The sequence below is a fragment of the Tasmannia lanceolata genome, unplaced genomic scaffold, assembly GCF_043159265.1.
Source record: "Tasmannia lanceolata isolate RefF3 unplaced genomic scaffold, GAP_Taslan_0.1 ptg000016l, whole genome shotgun sequence".
NCBI classification, from domain to species: domain Eukaryota; kingdom Viridiplantae; phylum Streptophyta; class Magnoliopsida; order Canellales; family Winteraceae; genus Tasmannia; species Tasmannia lanceolata.
In genome coordinates, this window is record NW_027518693.1 from 2,373,309 (window position 1) to 2,392,289 (window position 18,981).

The following is an 18,981-nucleotide window of genomic DNA, read 5'->3' on the forward strand; positions in this document are numbered from 1 at the left end:
GCAACCACATAAAGCTAAGGCCCTATTCATTTAAGAATATGACAACCGATTGTGAGTGCCAAACTGATTATTAGACTCAAATTTAAACGTAATTTTTGTTAGAGAAATAATTATGTATCTGTTGGAAAGAAAAAGAAGTAACCAGTTTGCTTCAAGGCGCGAAATCGCTTTCCTTAAGACAGATTTCGCCCCCACTAGAAGTGTGCAAAGGGGATCCGCGAACTGCCTCCAAGATACAATGAAGCCAGTAGGAATGTCCTACTAATTTGACGACGCTATGCACAAGCGGAGTCAAATCCGAAATGCCCTTAGAATCTTACAAGCCTGAGAGAATCAGTCTAATTTCTGTTACTGCAGTATAACAGTAATTAGATAAACAATAAGAAAATAGTTTAGTAAAACGAATTTTGGTGGGAGCAAGAAAGAGAGTATAATGCACTAGAAGTCTTAAGAATTTATCCAGAAATGGGTAAATTCGATTGTTCTTTGAAATGGTTGGGTTCTGCAACTTTTATAGAGCCTCTGGTGTCTTTTCAGTGTGAAAAGCACCCCTGTATAGAGTCTTTCCAGATCGGTTTGAATTCTGGCCGTTAGATCGCGCCCATACGCGATTCAACGAACCAGATCAATCCTAGAGAGTCTGTTGGGATATTTAAATTCCCGTCCTCCCATCTAACCGTTAGATGATCCATCTATGGTACAGATCGCACCCCTTAGATCCTTGACCGTTGGGAAGGGACACAACCCAATGGATCGCACCCACTGACCGTTGGAGCACTGGGCCCGCTGGGCCGACCGTTGTGCTCGAATCAAAGCCCAACCCAATCGAACTATTCGACACTGGGCTTGGGCTTGATGGGCCTTTGAACTATTCGGCCCACCCACTAGACCGATCCACAATCGTCTAGATCCAACGGTCCAGATCAGATCTGGAAAAATTAAAGGCTCCAATCGCTCCTCGCTACGATGCGGCGTGCGAAGTGCAAAGTGCGCCTAAAAAAGCGCCAATAAAGCGCCACTATGCGCCCTATAGCCCATTGCCCACGCCGCGCGTGCGTGTGCGCGTGCGCGTGCGCGAACGGTGCGTTGCACCGTCCCGCGGGTCCAACCATGGGTTCAACCCAAAGTGCAATCAAACAAGTAATAGAAAAGTGTAGTGCTTTATAAGCCCTTCTCTTTCTTTTCTCTCATCCGATTTGGGACTATCTTTTCAACTACATTACACTATTCTCTTTCTCTTGCAAAAAGCAACTATTTCCAAAGAAAAGTTTTTCTTTTTCCAAAACACACTTAAAGAAAATATTTTCCAAAAATTGTTTTGACCAAAAACACTTGATTTTGAAAAATCTTTAACAATCCCCCACCATTTTCAAAATCAAAAAAGATTTTCTCATCAGGCTTGGAATTTTTATGCATAAATAAAGGTATCTTTCGATTTGAACCTTTACTTAGTGAAAACACATCAAAGTTAACCAGAATTGCATAGTAGACATGTCTTTGAACTAGCGATTCTATTTGGTTAACCGGACACATCTCACACATAAGAATTTATCTCTTTAGGCAATTTCTAAAAAACCGACACATGAATTGGCCTTGTGTCTATATCTTGGTTTCATGAGTGCTCTAGAAACTAGCCAGGTCTCATAGGAAGCGGCACCACTCCCACACTCACATAGGTAGACTTATCAAGAGTGCCCCTGTAACTATAACACTCCAACACTTTGTTATAAGTCTATTAAGAGCTCAAATGCTCAGCCTTTCCCTTTTATACATTACAGGTACCAAGCACTTTACCTTGGGATGGAAATATAATATATATTATAGTGCTTGCAATCACTCCATATGATGTACTTTGACTCATTGAACTCAAGACTTGATATTTATTCAAGTGTTGAGTCGAGGTTCCATCATTGGTAGCTAGGTGAAGGGTTAAGTTGGCTTAGCTGTGCACAAAGAGCACAGGGGAGAGTATCAAAGGTGGATTCGTCTTACAAATTTTGAGACCATCCGATCAATTGTCCGAATGGGATCAAATGCTACAAGAACGATTGGTGTATTCCATGATCTAAATCCGAAGGAAACAATAGAACCGGAGATCATCACCAACTATAGGAAGATGACACAGGAAAACAGAGGGAAAGATTTCATAAGGTGTATTTGTAGAATGAGTAGCACACTCCTTGCGAAACTCCTACTCTCCTTGGGAGTGAGTTGCACAGAGAGAATGCAACTCCAACTCATATGAGGAATCCTAAGAGTCTTACAAGGATTCCCAGGTTGAGTAGCTTAGTGGGACCCACATGGACGTCCTATTAACTCCAACTTGTTCCACTTGTCCATGGTGGGGCACACTAGCAACCGCAAAACTCATCCGATTCTCTCCATTGAAAGTGTTTTCTTCACACTGAGAAATAGAGCATGCGACTAACATGAGTTTCTCTTCTTGGGATAGTATCATGGTATGTTTCTATCTAACTAATTTTGATACATCTAACACTTTCCCTAGACATATTTGGCTATGTCTGATTGAGCAGTTTCTAATCCTTCAGGATCATGTCAACACTCAGAATAATGCCCACCCAGTATGCAACTACAAACTTCTAGAAAAACAAACATATTATATAATAGTACTCATATAGAGGAGTACATAATAGTATTAAAAAACAATGAAGAAAACACAGATTTGCTGCAAAAGATCTAGTTAATGCTTACATCTTAACCAAAGAATATGTTACCAAAGACTCTTCCTCCATTCCTCTTGTCGTTTAGCTTCAGAACAATTCACTTCCCAGACATGCCCCTTCCAACCGCACCAGTCATGACCATAAGAAACATTTTAGAGTAACATATATCAAACTTCTACTTCACAACATAGTCACGAGTCAATGAGGGCATAAAGGTTACCTTCATAACCAATAGTACCACACAATAAGGAAACAGGGGATCCTTCACTTGCTTTTATGGGTTAACATTAGGTTGATATATGGGAGACGTAGTATGATCATGGTTTCCATATTTAGAATGATGGAACTTTGGTGTCTAGGGCACATAATAAGGAAGGGAAGAGTTAAGGTAGATCAACAAAAGATAGCTTCGATTCAAAATTGGCCTCCGTCCATCACCTTGATTGAATCGCTTGAGGACAAGCAATCTTGGGAGGGAAGGACTAGTAATGTCTCCCTTTTTGAAATAGGGTTTAATGTAGGGTAGGATTGTGGGCCATCGCTCTCATTTTTGTTACAAGTAAAAATTGTTGTTTTAACAGTCATAAGGGTCTAATCTGGGTTAGGATTGGCATGTAAACAAATATTATTTTCAACCATCTAGTCATAAAGGATAGACAATTCCATTCCTTTGGTGTCAATAATTGATAATGGGGGTGATAACCGATTCTTGTTCGTACATGTGCAAGAACTAAAGATTCTCGTAAAATTAACTAGCTAGGAGCTATATGCAAACACATGGTGTTGGAACTAGGGTTGGCGTAAAGGGTTGCAAGTTTATCTCTGATGGGTGGTCCAGTTAGGACTAAATACGGTCACAATATTTCAATCATGCGTGCGAGAATTTGAAGTAAAAAAAAAAAAATTATTAATGCTTACAAGTCCGCAATATACTGGATGGAGCCAATTTTCGAGCAAATGGTGTAATTATCAAATAAGATTTCAAATTATAAATCTAATTTCAGAAGGGACTTTCAAGGATAGACCAATTTGCTATTTCTTGGGTGAGTAGTTTAGTAGCAAATAGTATAAATACATAAGGATGTGCATTTGTAATTTAGTGCATAGGGATAGGGGTGTCAACGGATCCACCTATGTCACAGTCACGATCCATTCAAATTCCTTATCGGTCGGATCGGATTCGGATTGTTCTTCGGATCCTACTTTCCACGTCACGATCACGATCCATTTTAAATCAGACCGTCCATCGGAGTGTCCTATTATGTCCTACTAAGCTTAGTACACAATTAATTTTTTTTTAAAAGAGTTAGAATGCCAGTCCACTATTTTTGGGTCAAAGGGGATCCAACACAAGGCCTTTCATATGGACGGTTGACAGCATTCAAATGTTGGACCCACTTACTAAGCCCAACGACAGGCAATTTCTTAGAAAGACATTTCGTGGCTCAGTTTTATGGGAGAGAACCGCCTTCAGATGAATTAAATGACTGATCCACTAAATTGGTTAGACAGCCCATCTAACGTTGGATCCTATTATGACTATGCTCCAAGGCCTGATTATAGGGGCTCTAAAAACAAGTGGATTGCTCATCAAATTATGGGGAAATGATAATTTTCACCGGTCCCCATTAGCCTATGTGAATACCTAATTTGTTTCTCTCTACAACCATGTATTGTCATCTACAACACAGAGGCCCTCAAGACCCTCTATTAGGAAATCAAGATCACGCTTATATATATCACTAGTAAGAAACCCCATGCAATCCACGGCGCAACTAAAGAAAATATGCTTTAAAATTGTTTTAATGAAAAAATATGCATCCATTAAGAAGATACAATTTGAAAATGCATGTTCTACCAAACAAAATTTTCTGGTAGGTAAGCATAGGTTAGGCAGGACCTTACTAGTGTATTAAGGTAAAATGATATTACAATCGAAAGTGCAAAGCAACAACTCTATCTTCTAGATACAGTATTTAAAAGAAGAAGAAATACAAAAGGTTTTAGATAATACATAGTCTTCCAACTATCCCTAAAAATAGAACTAATAGATAGGGGGAAAATTGGATTCAAATTTATCCAAATTCTTCAATTCTTTGTATGGAAGAAATTTTCCTTGCATAAGATGAGTGGGGGAGATGCTTATGCTTAGATGAATGTGCGGCCACACAAGTTTAATTTTTCTTTTTCTTCCTATTTGATGTACCAGTTGTGCTCTTCACCCACAGCCTCCTCTCTTATATTTTGCAAAGGATTTGTAGGTTTTATCCAAAGATTAGTGTATATACTAACTTAAGAAATGCCCGAATCACCTAATTAGGGTGAGGACGAAAATACCCTCCCTCTAAAGGGAAGGGACGAATTTCAAATGGGGATATTCCAAGGTATTTCAGAGTTGTACTGGTTTTGTGTTGGTGTTGTACCGGTTGTGAAGCCAGGTCAAGGGGGGTGAATTCATCCTTAGAAGGGGTGAATTTACCAGCACCCTCAGAATATCTGATTCGAACTTCTTGAAAATATCTATGGGGACTTAGTTACCTTAAAATGATATTGGGGTATATTGTGAGATTGGGGTATATTGATTTGTCATATAATATGTGCCCCAATTTAGTGAATGGAGAGTTTAGGAATGAGGACTTAGTGGCTTAGGGATTAAATCTCATTTTAATGAGATAATCATTGGTATAAAATCACACTGTTAATGAGCACGAGTTCTTAGTTCATACAAAATTAAAACACTTACAACAAATGTAAACATATCAATTACTCAATCAAAAGCTAAATTCTCATAGTTTCCTAAAAGGATAACACTCTTATTAAGCTTAAGATAAAGACAAACATACACTTTGAACTTCACAACAGACACAATAACAAAATCTAAACAACAATAGCCAAAACGACAACTTATTTCTCTTAAGAGAAAGACAAACAGATGCACCCTTATTTAGCTTAAGAAAGACAAACAGATGGACTCTTTCAAACTTCAAAACAGAGTCAATTTTCTTTTAAAAGCTCTTAGGAAATTTCCCTTTACCCACGAGTTCGGAGTAAAAGGAACCATCAAAGCATAGTCTCCATTTTCAAAGGGGAATTGGATCAACAAGCAATAAGGCGATATAGTCTTTGATCTCATGTGTTGAATCAGTGTATCCATCTCGGTAATGGTATATCATTTCATTCGCACGTGCAAAATTGAGTACCCTAGTAATGACAGGCATCGGAATATGATTCAGATTAATGAATTCTTGGTTGATGTCTTTCCATGCAACGGAAACCATTTCTTGCAACTTCTCATGCGCCTCTAGCTCTGCGGATCTGTGCGACTTCGTGTAGAACGACTTCGTGTAGAACTCCACAACCGAAGGAATGTGTCCTCTTTCTTTTTCAAACTACATGTTCGAAACCCATGAATTATATGCAATATTGTGATAATTAAAACATGTGAAAATACAACTTTTCTCTCTTTCTTTTTTTGAATTCATCATACCTTGCGTGACTGGATATCATTAAGGACTCGTCCCAGTATACAAGTTGACTTAATGATATTGGGGAAGCTATTAATCAAATCAAAGGACTCTTTTTTCACAATTTCATCCATGCCAATGTAAGAAACTATGATCAGAAATGGGTAACCAGCAGTGATTAGCGCAATGTTCATGTACTCCTCAAATGTTGGACGATCCCCTGAGTGAAACCATTTGGCCTCCTCGAAGTAAGCTCTATTCAAACATTTCATCTGGGATAACCAACTGTAGAAAATTACAACTTGGGAAGTATATGTAAGAGGGATAACCAACTGTAGAAAAAAAAAAAACTCAACCAATAAACCATCTTTATTGTCATTTTTAGTGGAGTGTTTGAAAATATGCACTTGGACTAGAACTCGTGCAATGTAAGAGGGAATTCACTTGGGTGAGTCAATGATTGGCAGTAAATTTTTCAATAACTCGGGTGAGTCAAAGGCGTTAGATTGACTTGATACAGCAAAACTCATACTTGGACGAGTACTCTGGACAAGGTAAAAAATGGGAAATGATATATGCGCACCTTTTCATTACTTGGGACACCCAGCTAGAGTGTATCTATGACTGCAAAGGGGCTGATGTACTTCACATTTGAAGGAATGAAGTGACCTGATTGCCACGTACAATGCAGCTGGCTGTCTCAAGCGACGAAAAGATTGAAATCTAACTTAGCAAGCTCTAGCAGTACTTCATTCTTTGTAGACTGTTCTTGGTATAAAGTGATGTATTGTCTTGCATTCAGCCTTGGGAGGCTCTTCTGTAAAGGCAACTCTAGGGATTTCTCTACATGTCTCGCAAGAGTAGGACTTAGGTGGGGTATCATGGACTTGAGGTGCTTTGCGGTAAATGCCAAGGCATTATCTAGTACAATTTCTCCTTGTGTACTAAGATGTGCCGCTTCATATAAATTCAACTTACCTAGTGTATCGTTTGCTAAGATCACATTGAAGTTTCCCTCATCGTCCATAAATTTGAGAAATACATCTGTTTGACAAATAAAATTTTGCGACATTCATCATCAAATATCAAAGATGAAAATGAAAATGATACGCACAAATGTGTGAAAGCACACTAAATTAATAGAACATCAAACAAATAGTTACTCATACCGGATGAGACATTATATCTGTGTTGTCTAAGTAGTCGGAATCGGAGAGAAACATCATTAAGATCATCATCATTGTATCCGCCATTTGTATATGCAATGTAAATCCGGCGTAATGCCTCTTCGATTTGTGTTTCGAAGTGATAGGCCACTCCAAGGAATTCAAGTGTATCGATCAAATTCATTTCTAGGAAGGGATCACTGGAATTGCTTAGCATGCAACTCACTTCTTCTTTCAGTTCTTCAATTCGTTGTCTAGCCAATGCATCAGGCCCCTGGACAAACACCTTACACTTTTAAAAACATCCTACCAGTTTAAAAAGCATGAATCATTATGATTGCTAGATAAACAATGAAAGGGGATTCAAGTAAGGATAATTATGATGACGATGCGGATGAAGATGTTGAAAAGGAATATTTTATACACTAACTAGTGGATACAAAAAACAAACGAAGAAAGCCAAAGTATATATGGAAACTTATCTAGGATACTCACTGTAACACCCAGCCCCAATGCTTGAACTTGTTTTAACTTCTTGAAATGGGTGTCATTACCAAAAATCAAGCTCAGGATTAATTGCTTAGAAATGAGTGTCGTTACCAAAATGAAGCTTGTGAATTTTCTTTGAAATGGGAGTTAATACCAAATGAACTTAAGATTAATTTTATTGAAAATGGTAAAGGGTGCTATTATCATCAATGGAGTAAAGTCCATTAAACACCTTTTAAAAGGCTGCTCATTTTGGAAAGCACATTAAGGTTGACCGTATATAACACCTTCACTAAAGTTAAATTTGGCTTTGAATAGAATCTTCCACTAGTGGGTAGGATTTTTTAGGAATCTCTATCTTTTCAAGATTCAATCTTGATAGGTTTCCTCCTATGGATTTTCAGCTAACAGAAAATAAGGTAGCAAACATTTCAAAAAGGAAAAAGGGAAGGTCAATAATTCCTTGTTTCAAAATATTGCTTGCAACGAAAAGGGCATGTGAGCCACATCGTTTGGGACAGTTCCTATGGGGGGAAATATTGGGATATCATATCTTTAGAAAGGAGCTGCTTCATAGGCTAATTGAAGGTCTTTAATTCTCTATTTAATTAGGATTCTATTCTTAATAAAGTAAGACACTAAATGTAATGGTAACTGCCTAATTGATTTGAATTACTTTCTAGGAAAGAGGGTGCCTCTATACATGAACGAAAATCACTAAAATCTTGAGGGAAATCATATAGAAGGTGAGAAGGGTCGTGAGTTTCAAAATGCACAGAAGCCTTATGATATCTACTTCTACCCAAACTTGCAATGGATTTCTTTTGCCACTTGAAGCTTGCTTCCAAGGTTTAGAAACTGATGAGCCTTACCTTGCAACTCTTGTCTCAAGTAGATTTTTATATTTTTAGCCATTGGAAGCCTCTGCTGCCCTCATCGTGCGGATTCAAGAAATCTGCAAACAACTTATAAAAGTTGCATTTCTTGATAGTTTTATAATAGCATTGGATCTCGCCCATAAACTCCATTCGTTGGTGAATCTCTGCTAATTTAGCAGCCGCAAGTTTCAAACTGGGTACTTCGCTAAAGGAAATTCTTGGAGTAGCGCTTAAAGTAGGTGATCCTACCCTATGTCAGTGTATTATCAAATATTTACATTTAGCTAAGTTGAAAGCTTTCTATTACAATTTTTGCATATCTACTCTCACTTGGAACTTGTTTTGGAGAAGATTCTCACTGACCGTTTTTTAGCATGTCATTCTAAATAGTTGAATGTCATTATGCATGGTATCCTTTAGTCTTGAAATGTTTTCATTCCTATACATAAAAAGCTTTATGAAGAACATGATTTTGAAAACTAGAATTCATGAAGCAAAAATTTGAAAAGCATTTTGTTTACGATATGGTTTTCATAGATTGGGATGGGGGGAGTCCCCTATGGCTTGAAGCGTTTACAAAATTTATGGCACAGTATTGCAAACATTAAATTGCTTCTCTCTATATTTATATACAGTCTTGGTATGGAATGGATTCCGCCAGTAAGGTTGATCTCTGGTGGGGATCTAGTGCCCAACCTGCCAGTGGGTGAGTACACTGGACGTGATCACGTAGACCGGTTAAATTTTATCTACCCGTAAGGTTGATCTCGGGCGGCCAGTAGGGAGTCCTCTGGCTATTGATAATATTACATTGTGCGCTTTAGGACCTGTGAGTCTTGCGAACGAGTGTTCGCCGCGAACGAGTGTTCGCCGCGAACGAGTGTTCGCCTTGGGTTACGCTACTTGCCAATAAGGTTGGAAATTGGCCACAGAGAAGACTGTTAAGTATTTGATTTCCAAGTAGAAAAAAATGCAAAACCAAGTGTTTGAAAATGTATATTCTTTGTCAATGATTTCAAAGTGGAAAACTGCATAACCGAGTGGTTGGAACTGTTTTTGTAAAAACATGTATTTTTCTTATATAGCTTATGTAGAAATGATTTTCTTGATTCTTATCAATTTCTTCATTGGCTAAATTTTATAGCATGTTACCTATTTTCCGCACCAGCATTGTTTTCGTTTTCCTATTAGCTGGCTTGGATTTGGAAAACCGGCTGGGCTGTTAGCTCATTATGTGGTTTAACAATTTTCAGATACAGAGGAGCGACAGTAGACTTGCTGAGATCAGGCACTTGGATTGGAGCTTAGGAAATTTCTTGCTTTCTTTCATTATTCGAGTTAGAGACTTTTGTTACTTTATTAAGGTGATTGTCGTCTAATAAGAATTGTTTGGATTTAGACTTATGGACCTAATCTATATTTGTATTTCATTTGAGCTCTAATTGAGACTAAAATTTTCGCATTTATTAGTTACTCTGAATGTTGAGAATAGTTGATTGTAAAGGAGCCTTGCATGCTTGTGGGGGCGACCCTATGGATATGCGGCGGCTGTCACGTGCGCCTTACCTCGAATTCTGGGTTCGGGGCGTGACACTCACACTAAGCATGTAATCACCTTCAAAATAGAAGAGCTATTAGAATTGTTGGGTCCTAGAGATCTCACCCTCTCCAATGAGGACTTGACTTGTCATTTGATATTTAAATTTTCCACGAGATATGCAAGTTATTTCTCTAATGAGCCAAATTCGAGGACCGAGAATTCCTTTTGCTTTTTTCAGTCACTCAACAATATTTTACTACATATCTAATGCGCTTTCACATTAGCTACATATCTACAAAATTTTCCTCTACCAAGGAGGAGCATATGTAGAAGCCACATTTTGTCATGCCTGGCTTTGCATTTGTTAGTTGTAGTGCTTCAATGATGAATTTTATAGTCTTGTCACTGTTGAATTTAAAATCCTTTGACTAAAATCTTAGTAATCAAGAGACAACTCTAAAACATGTACATCTTTAACAAGTTATTTTATTTTATTGATTTATTTTTTCAAAAGAATCAGTCAGATAGTAGACATCCGAAGTTATTAAAAGGGTATATTCTATGCCATGTTAGATTATACATAAGACCCAAATGCTAAAATGGCCACAAACCCCTTTCAAAATGCCCAACAAATCCAACTTTCAAATGGCATTTGTGATCATAACCAGAAACATGACCTTCAGATCTACCACTACGCAATCGCAAACCCAAAAAAATTAAAAAGTTAGTTAAAACTCTGATAAAATTGTCCGACAAAATCCAATTTTTGAAATATGGGTAGAGTTCTTAGTCGTACATTAACTTAAGTCTCAAGATCTCAGAATTTTAATCCTTATAAAGAAATAAAACCAATGCAATTAGACATACAAGAGATTTCAAGACATACAAGAAAATTCAAAATTCTAAACTTTAAAATTGATTTTATTCTTCTCTCCAAAAGCGCAATGTTTTAATTTCGCTTAAACGTAGGAAAGTTAGGCTAGATCTGTTGGATATTTTTAAAATATTTTATTTTGTAAAATAGAAAAATGAGATTTTACAAAGAGACACTTCTTTTTATGTGAAAATGTATTTCTAATCAAAAGACACTTGTGTTATATATGGAAAGGTGTTGTTTTAAATGAAAGGATTCATTTGAAAGGGTGCTTTCGTGTCTTTTTACCTTCTATGAAAGAAGACTTGGGATCTCATATTTAAAGCGTCTTTCTCCTTTTTATTCTTTCTATTTTCTTGTTATTTAAAGGGCATACTGGTTGCTTTGAACTTGGGGTGCAGCCCTTGTTCTTAGTGTAGGCATTGTATCCTCGGGACTTATTTCCATGGTAGCCACCTGCATAAGTGGGGAAATTAAAGTCTTTAGAGAAAGCCTTTTGCTTGCCTTGCCTACTTCTCTTCCTTTGTTGTAAACATTTTTGTTCATCCACCATACCAATTTGTCCCAACAATTTAAAGACTTTAATTACCCTCCATTTGGTGGCGATTAAAAGACTGGTTCGATTTGGTTATCGATTCGGTGATTGCGGGTAAGAAACTCAATGTAGAATTGGAGAAAGAGGTACGCATTTAGTTTCATATGAATAATTTATTGCTTAGGGCTGTCATTTGGTGATTATCCAAAGTAGCATCAAGCATCGTGCTTGCATCCTTGACAATCAACCGAATGATTGTGATTGCATATACATTCTATTAGTATTTTGGCTAATGGATAATTTAAATTTTAGAGTTTTGTGCACCATACTACTAGAGCGACGTAAAATCTGGCATGTACATTTCATGCATGACATGATTTTTAGAAGTAATTAAGAAAGAGAAAAACAGACACATGGATGTCGGATATGATCAGAGATGAAGGTCATTCTTGTGATGAAGGTTTATTTATGCCTATATATTGATAGATATTGTGTTTCATGCATTATGATTGAGTTATCATCAGTTGGTATTCATATTGTGAATATATGATCGACATAATCATAAAGTGAACATCTTTTTTATTTGAAAATACATGGTTAAAGAGTATCATGTATATAGTAGCATGCTATATAGAGAAATTCTATCTTAAAAATGATATCAAGTTATCTACTTTGAGAAGATAGTATGCATAACTAAAAAAATATTCTGAGCATTTTGAATTTGAGCAAATTCAATATATGATTTGGATTGAAGTAAATCCAAGATTACAAGTTAGATTTGGATTTGAAAATCTAAGCAAAGAGATGAGATTTGGATTGAAAATCCAGAATGAAGGACGTGATTTGGATTCAAAGAAATCCAAGAGCATAAATGTGATAATATTCCATGAGATTGGAGAAGTGACACTGAGAGTCACTAAAGGTAAATTATTTTATCCATGAAGTCGGAGTAAGTGGCAATATATTGCTACTAAACCGGTAAAATTTTTAACACGGATAATAGTATTTCCTGAGAAATGTTTTATCTTCTCAAGAAGCTAGTGAAATCAATATTCAATATTGTCTATGAGAAAATTAAAATACATATCCATATCCGAAAAACTAGTAAGGAAAGGGGAGTGGCCACCCTCTTACTAAAGTGTTATTCAGTGATGAAATAATCAAGTGATAGAATATGGAAAACCTCGAGGGAAATGGGATTATTTCCAATAAGTAAGGCATCCGAGTGAAAGCCTACTCTCTAATGGTGATAGTTTTCAAATACATAATGGTATGCGATCACTCTTCACATTAAGAGTTCAAAGGAGATCACTGAGAGAGAGAGATTTTTATATGGTGCCCAAGCATGATTGCTATTGAACTATTCTTTAAATTTACAAAAAAAAAAAAAACAGAGAGAAGAAAAAAGAAAATAATTATGATTATGACCAAAATAATTTCATTGTTATCGGTAATGGATGACATCTACGATGTGCATGGTACATTGGAGGAACTCCAACTATTGACCAATGCGATCCAAAAGTTTGAAATTTGGATCTTATGATCTTTCTCGTCTTCTTTAAACGTTTCTAATCTCTACATGCGTGATTTGTGTTATTCTTTAGGTTTCTTAGATCTAAAAAACCTTATAGGTTTCTTAGATCTAAAAAAACTTATTTAATGCTAAAATGTATGTTCTTAACTTTCAGGTGGGATGTTGGGGCAATGGATAAGCTACCAGAGTACATGAAAGTATATTTTCACGCACTCCTCAATACTATCTCAGAAATTGAGGAGGGATTAATGCCAGATGAAAAATATCGTGCGCCCTACTTGAAAGAAGCTGTATGATATGCATTGCTATTTTTTATCCACTTCAAGATATTATAACTACATCTTTCATTAAATCACTATTTAAATATATTTAAATACTCTCCGAGTAAGTCATTGACTCACATGAGTCAATTCCCTTTACCTTGACCAAGTTCTCATCCAAGTATTAGTTTTTCCCTACCCCCCAAGTCATTCAAAACTCCTTTAACATGCATAAGTTAATGAAAATTTGATTGTACCAACCATTAACTTGCCTAAGTCAACTCCCTTTTACGCCGGCCAATTTCTAGTCCAAATTTGAGTTTTGAAACACTGCAGTAAACTGATAAGAGAGATAGGGTTGAATCTCGGGTCGGGTTTTTCACAACCCTGCCCTACCCTACCCGAGAATTATCTGGGGTCGGGTCCCTTCATTATGGAAACCCATAATTCATAAACCCTACCCTACCCGAGATAGTTTCTCGGGTTGGGTCGGGTTTTTAAAGTTTAGCTTACAATAGTGATTAATTTCAAATCTTCACACCGAAAATCTCTAAATTTAAGTTCTCAAGTGGATAAATTTAGGAAAGAACTACTTTTTCACGTCACAAACCTTATCACTTCAATGAAAAATATTATATCAGTATACTTGAAAATAATTTGGCATGTTATTTAAGAGATATTTAAGAAAATCATAGCACACCTATTAGAGTCGGGCCGGGTTTTTTTTTTTTTTTCTTTAAACCGTACCTGATTTGTGGTAGGGTTGGGATTTTCAACATGAAACCTGACCCAACCCAAGACCTATGATTTCTAAACTCGACCCAGGATATTTTCAGTTCAGGTCGATGTGGGTCGGGTAAAACCGTCCCAAGTTGCAACCCTAATAGTTTATGCTTACTAAACTTTTATATATTATTACATGTATTTCTCAAGTTCTAATTTTCTTCAGTTGGTTATCCCAGATAAAATGTTTGAATACAGCCTACTTCAACGAGGCCAAATGGTTTCACTCTGGGCATCATCCAACATTTGAGGAATACATAAACACCGCGCTGATCAGTTCTGCTTACCCACTTCTTATCATAGTTTCTTACATTGGGATGGATGGAATTGTGAAAAAAGAAGCCTTTGATTGGATTAATAGCAACCCCAATCTCGTTAGGTCGGCTTCTATAGTTTGTTGACTCGTTGATGATATCCAATCACACAAGGTATGATGAATTCATAGAAAAAAAAAGAGAGTCCTATTTTCAACATTTGTAACTTGAGCACCAATAATTTTTGTGTTCAAACATGTAGATTGAACAAGAAAGAGGACACATTTCTTCTAGTGTGGAGCTCTACATGAAGGAGCACAGTTGCACAGAGATGGAGTCATGTGAGAAGTTGCGAGAAATGGTTTCCGTTGCGTGGAAAGACATCAACAAAGACTGCATTAAACCAACTCCTGTTCCGATGCCTCTCATTATTCGGATTGTCAATCTTGTTCGTGTGATCGAAGTCTTATACCAGTACAGAGATGGATACACGAATTCAACACATGAGACCAAAGAGCGTATCACCTTAGTGATGGTTGATCCAATTCCCATTTAAAATGTAGAACATCGTTTGATGGTCCCTTGTATGAGTACAAGGGAAATATTCCAAGAGACCTTTTTAATAATAAATGACTCTGCTACAAGGTTTCAAAGAGTCCATCTATTTGTATTTCTCTTATACTAAGGGTTATCTTATGAGGAAGCTATGAGAAATTAGCTATTGTTTGAGCATTCAAGTTTTCTAGATTTTGATAGTAAGAAATGTTTTAATTCTATATAAAATAAGAACTTATGCTTGTGTAAATTTAGCCAATGATTATGTCATAAAATGAGATTTAATCCAATAGTCACAATGTAGACAACTATTTTTAACTCCTTTGTTGGTGCAAAAATCCTACACTCTACTGATATAAGAGAAAATATCCTTCGACACAAGGTATTCGAATGCCTTTCGAATTGGCAAAAATATGCCTCAAATTCAAGTAATATTCGAACTACAATCATACGACTATCGGTTTGATTGACTTTATCAATTCGTTTAGTGTAATGAGAAAAGAATAGGATCAGATTATACCTTCTTCAAGGCAATGTTCATTGATGTCTTTACCGTGCACAATCGAATTGCAAGAATGATGAGGACAAAGGGTAGGGACACAAATATAATAATCCTTAAGTGGCATTACTTGTTATTTCTTTTTTAGTAGGGTGTATTTGTATGTAGGGTATACTTATAATTAGTGAGTGTTTGAGGGGCCTTTTAGTGAGAGCTTTTGTAATTGGTAGGGAATAGAGTTGGACGCCCACTATATAAGGGGTCTTTGGATTTTGAGGTGACTTAGATGATTTTTGGCAAATTTGGAGAAGGATTTGTAACCCCAGGTTGGGGGAGGGAGAAGTTGGAGCTTGTAAGGAGCTCTTAGTGTGATGTTAGAAAGGAATTCGTATACGTTGAAGGCCTTTCATCTCCTTCCTCTTGGCATGACTCCATCTCCAAGCTAAGTACTTCCTGCTGTTTTTCTACCAAATAGTTCAACAAAAATTCTGTTTCCATCCATCCATCTCGATTCCTATCCAATATTTTCCTAGTCTTAATCATTTTTCTTGCTATATTTCATCAATTCTCGGCCCATTTTATGCATGTTACTATTCATACATTGTTTTGGACTGTAATTGTTGCTTTGGACTGTTTTTTGAGGAATTTCTTCATTCTATTTATGCTCTAAATTGTTATTAATAGCTTCCTACTGAAATTTTGCACTTTCATGAGTGATGTACCTTAAGTCTACATCAAATTTGGTATTAGAGTTAGATCTGGAATAAATTCTCATTTTTCCACGATCCGAAGCTTAAAATTCCGTTCGATCTCCTTGATTGGGTAGTTTGCATTTGACTTTTGTTTCAAACGAAAATAGTGACTGATCAATCACCATTGGTAGTGAATTCATAATGAAATTCTCAAATTCCTATATATATTTTTAAGCTCACAATTTCTTCCAATTTTCCCCATTTTATGTCAATTTCGTAGCATTTTTTTTTTTTTTTTCAATTTTCTGCTTGAAAGAATTACATGTGCCTTTAACCATTTTCAAAAAAAAAATCTGAGCAAAACAAGTTTCCCACCAAGTGCAAACTTCTATAATTTTCATTTTTCGCTCAAATCAATCGCTTTGAATCTGCTTTCCAATGTTTCCCTCAATGAATTCTATTGAATTCTTGTCTTATTCTTGAGTGGATAGTATCTTCCACAAACTGCAGGAACAATCACCATTTTTCAAACTCAGAATTCCAAATAAATTGCCACAGAACTGTTTTTGTGTCAAATTTGTTTTTCAGCAACCAAATTTTCATTGTCATCGTCCATTTTCACCCATTCCGGCCTATTGGATCTTGGTCCAAGCTTCTTTAGAACTGTTGAGGTTTAGTGGAGTTGAGCTGTATTTAACCCATAATCTGAAAATATCATTTAACAGTACCTGCCCTTCTTTTATAAAATTATACTTCTGAAAAGAATCCAAATTCAAGTGATCCCAAACAAGCAGTATATAATTTTGTTAGTATAAAAATGATTTTAAGCTTTAGCCCTGTATGGGACTTTACCCCCAATGAAACTTTGCAATTGTGAAACTTACTGCAGTTTATTTGATCATTGGAAGTTAGCCCCACCTGCTTTGACTCTTTAGGAGGCCGATCGATCAAGTGGGTCCCATGTCTTATTACCATTGAATCAAGATCAAGCAAGAGAAACTGATAAAAAAAAATTAACTACAGGATTTTCAGCCAGATCATTTGAATTCCATGAACCATAAAATAACTGTACCAGTAATTTACTCCATTCATTGAGAAAACTTAATGTCCTTGTAACAATTGATATCAGTGATAAATAAGGGATCTAGATTACAATTAGCCAACAAAAAGAATCAAAAATAAAAAATCTCATCTAACCCATGAATTAGCACACTATTCCAACCCATAATTCTTTTCGAAAGGTTGGACTGTATTAAATTCTTTGAAGCTCAGTCTATCCAGTTTCTTTGGGTTTGACAAATTATGTGGTTAGAACATCAGGGAGAGTGGTTTGAGCTCCAAGAATCTTACCACCCACATCAGGAAAATTTTCATTACCGGGTAATGGCCCAATTCTTCCATCTCTCTCCACCTGAATTGGGTATTTCATCAGGTGCCCCTTCATTTCTTTCATATCATCAGATACATATGACTTCCAGCTATCTTTTGCTAGCCGATTTACATGCCTAACACACTTCAATGTCTGTGGTTCGCGGAAAGAATCCTCCAGAGAGCCTACTAAATGCTCTGCCCAGAGCGACATCCGATACCCATATACCTATAAAAAAACCGTATCACATTGGATTAGTTGTACATTTATAATCACAAGACATCTAAATGATCTTCTTAATACCTGTCTTTTCGGATGTTGAGAACCAATTGTGAGTCAAAAATTGATTATTGGACTCAAATTTACGTTTAATTTTGAGTTCAATAATAAGTTTTTGACTCAAAATTGGTTCTCAAAATCCAAAACAACCAGGATTTAAACAATAAAAATCAATAAGATAAGTTCAATGCACTAAAATACAAAATTCTCTATTAATCTTTTTTTTTGGGTGTAGGAAAGCTTGGGATTGAACCTCCGACCTCCCGGTTGAAGAACAAAGCCTTGACCATTGAGCTAGAGGCTCAATCCCAATTCTCTATTAATCTCCATCTAGCATTATTGTACGAATTTCCATAAGTATAATTGCATAATGTTTGGTCACTCTTTCCAATTTTAAGAATTTACATTCCGTTCATTAAAGATGGGTCTAGAAATTTAATGCGCAAATGTTGAACATCCCTTGTATTATTTCTGATTCATAGATATGTGTATTTTTTTTATGAGTAAGGATATGTATTGTTCCCATAGAAGTTCCTGAATTTCAGTAGACAGTTTTGGCTAGTATTGTTTCTTTTGTTTTGAATGGCTAGTTTTAGCATGGTTAACAGATAAAAGTGCATCAGGATATCTTAGTCATTTACTTGGTAGAATCATTTTAGCATTATAGATATTTATACAAGATTTTTATATTTAACCTTTTAAGTATATAAAAATTCCCCTAGCAAATGAATGGCACATTGTCTATGCATTTATTAAGACTAATAAAATTTCAAACCTGGCCATGTGGATGACTCTGCCTTCCAGCCCACGTGTTTGGGTTGGTAAGCACCCATAGCAATTTCTGTATCCCTTGAACCATCCAATGATCTTTGGTTAATGTTAGCAGATCCCATGAGTACATACTCGTCATCAACTATCATTCCTTTTGAATGAACATAGATCATAAATCTTAGGAACTTGTTGGATAGACACTGCGAAATAAGGTTCTAGAGGTAAGACAACTAGTAATAAGCATGGCATTCCATGTGAAAAAATGGTGCAAATTGCCTAGATTAATGGGTGACAAAACCAATTCCCTATATGTATCTAAATATGCTCAACTTTTAGTCTTTTACTATGACATAAA

At 36.3% G+C, this 18,981-nt stretch overlaps 1 protein-coding gene and 1 pseudogene across 2 annotated transcripts; one reads left to right on the forward strand and one right to left on the reverse strand.

Annotated features, from left to right (window-relative positions):
* The first annotated feature begins 13,083 nt into the window (after positions 1-13,083).
* On the forward strand, positions 13,084-15,017 carry LOC143848875 (beta-cubebene synthase-like). Its single transcript, XM_077357932.1, has 4 exons — positions 13,084-13,151; positions 13,319-13,454; positions 14,387-14,599; positions 14,724-15,017. Exons 1-4 carry the CDS (start codon positions 13,084-13,086, stop codon positions 15,015-15,017), a joined length of 711 nt encoding a protein of 236 aa, XP_077214047.1.
* A 2,259-nt stretch (positions 15,018-17,276) lies between these two features.
* On the reverse strand, positions 17,277-18,822 carry LOC143848629 (phospholipase D delta-like; annotated as a pseudogene). The gene is made up of 2 exons (XR_013235431.1): positions 18,631-18,822; positions 17,277-17,804 (listed from the first exon to the last, which is right to left on the reverse strand). The product of XR_013235431.1 is annotated as a phospholipase D delta-like (transcript).
* Between the last annotated feature and the right edge of the window lie 159 nt (positions 18,823-18,981).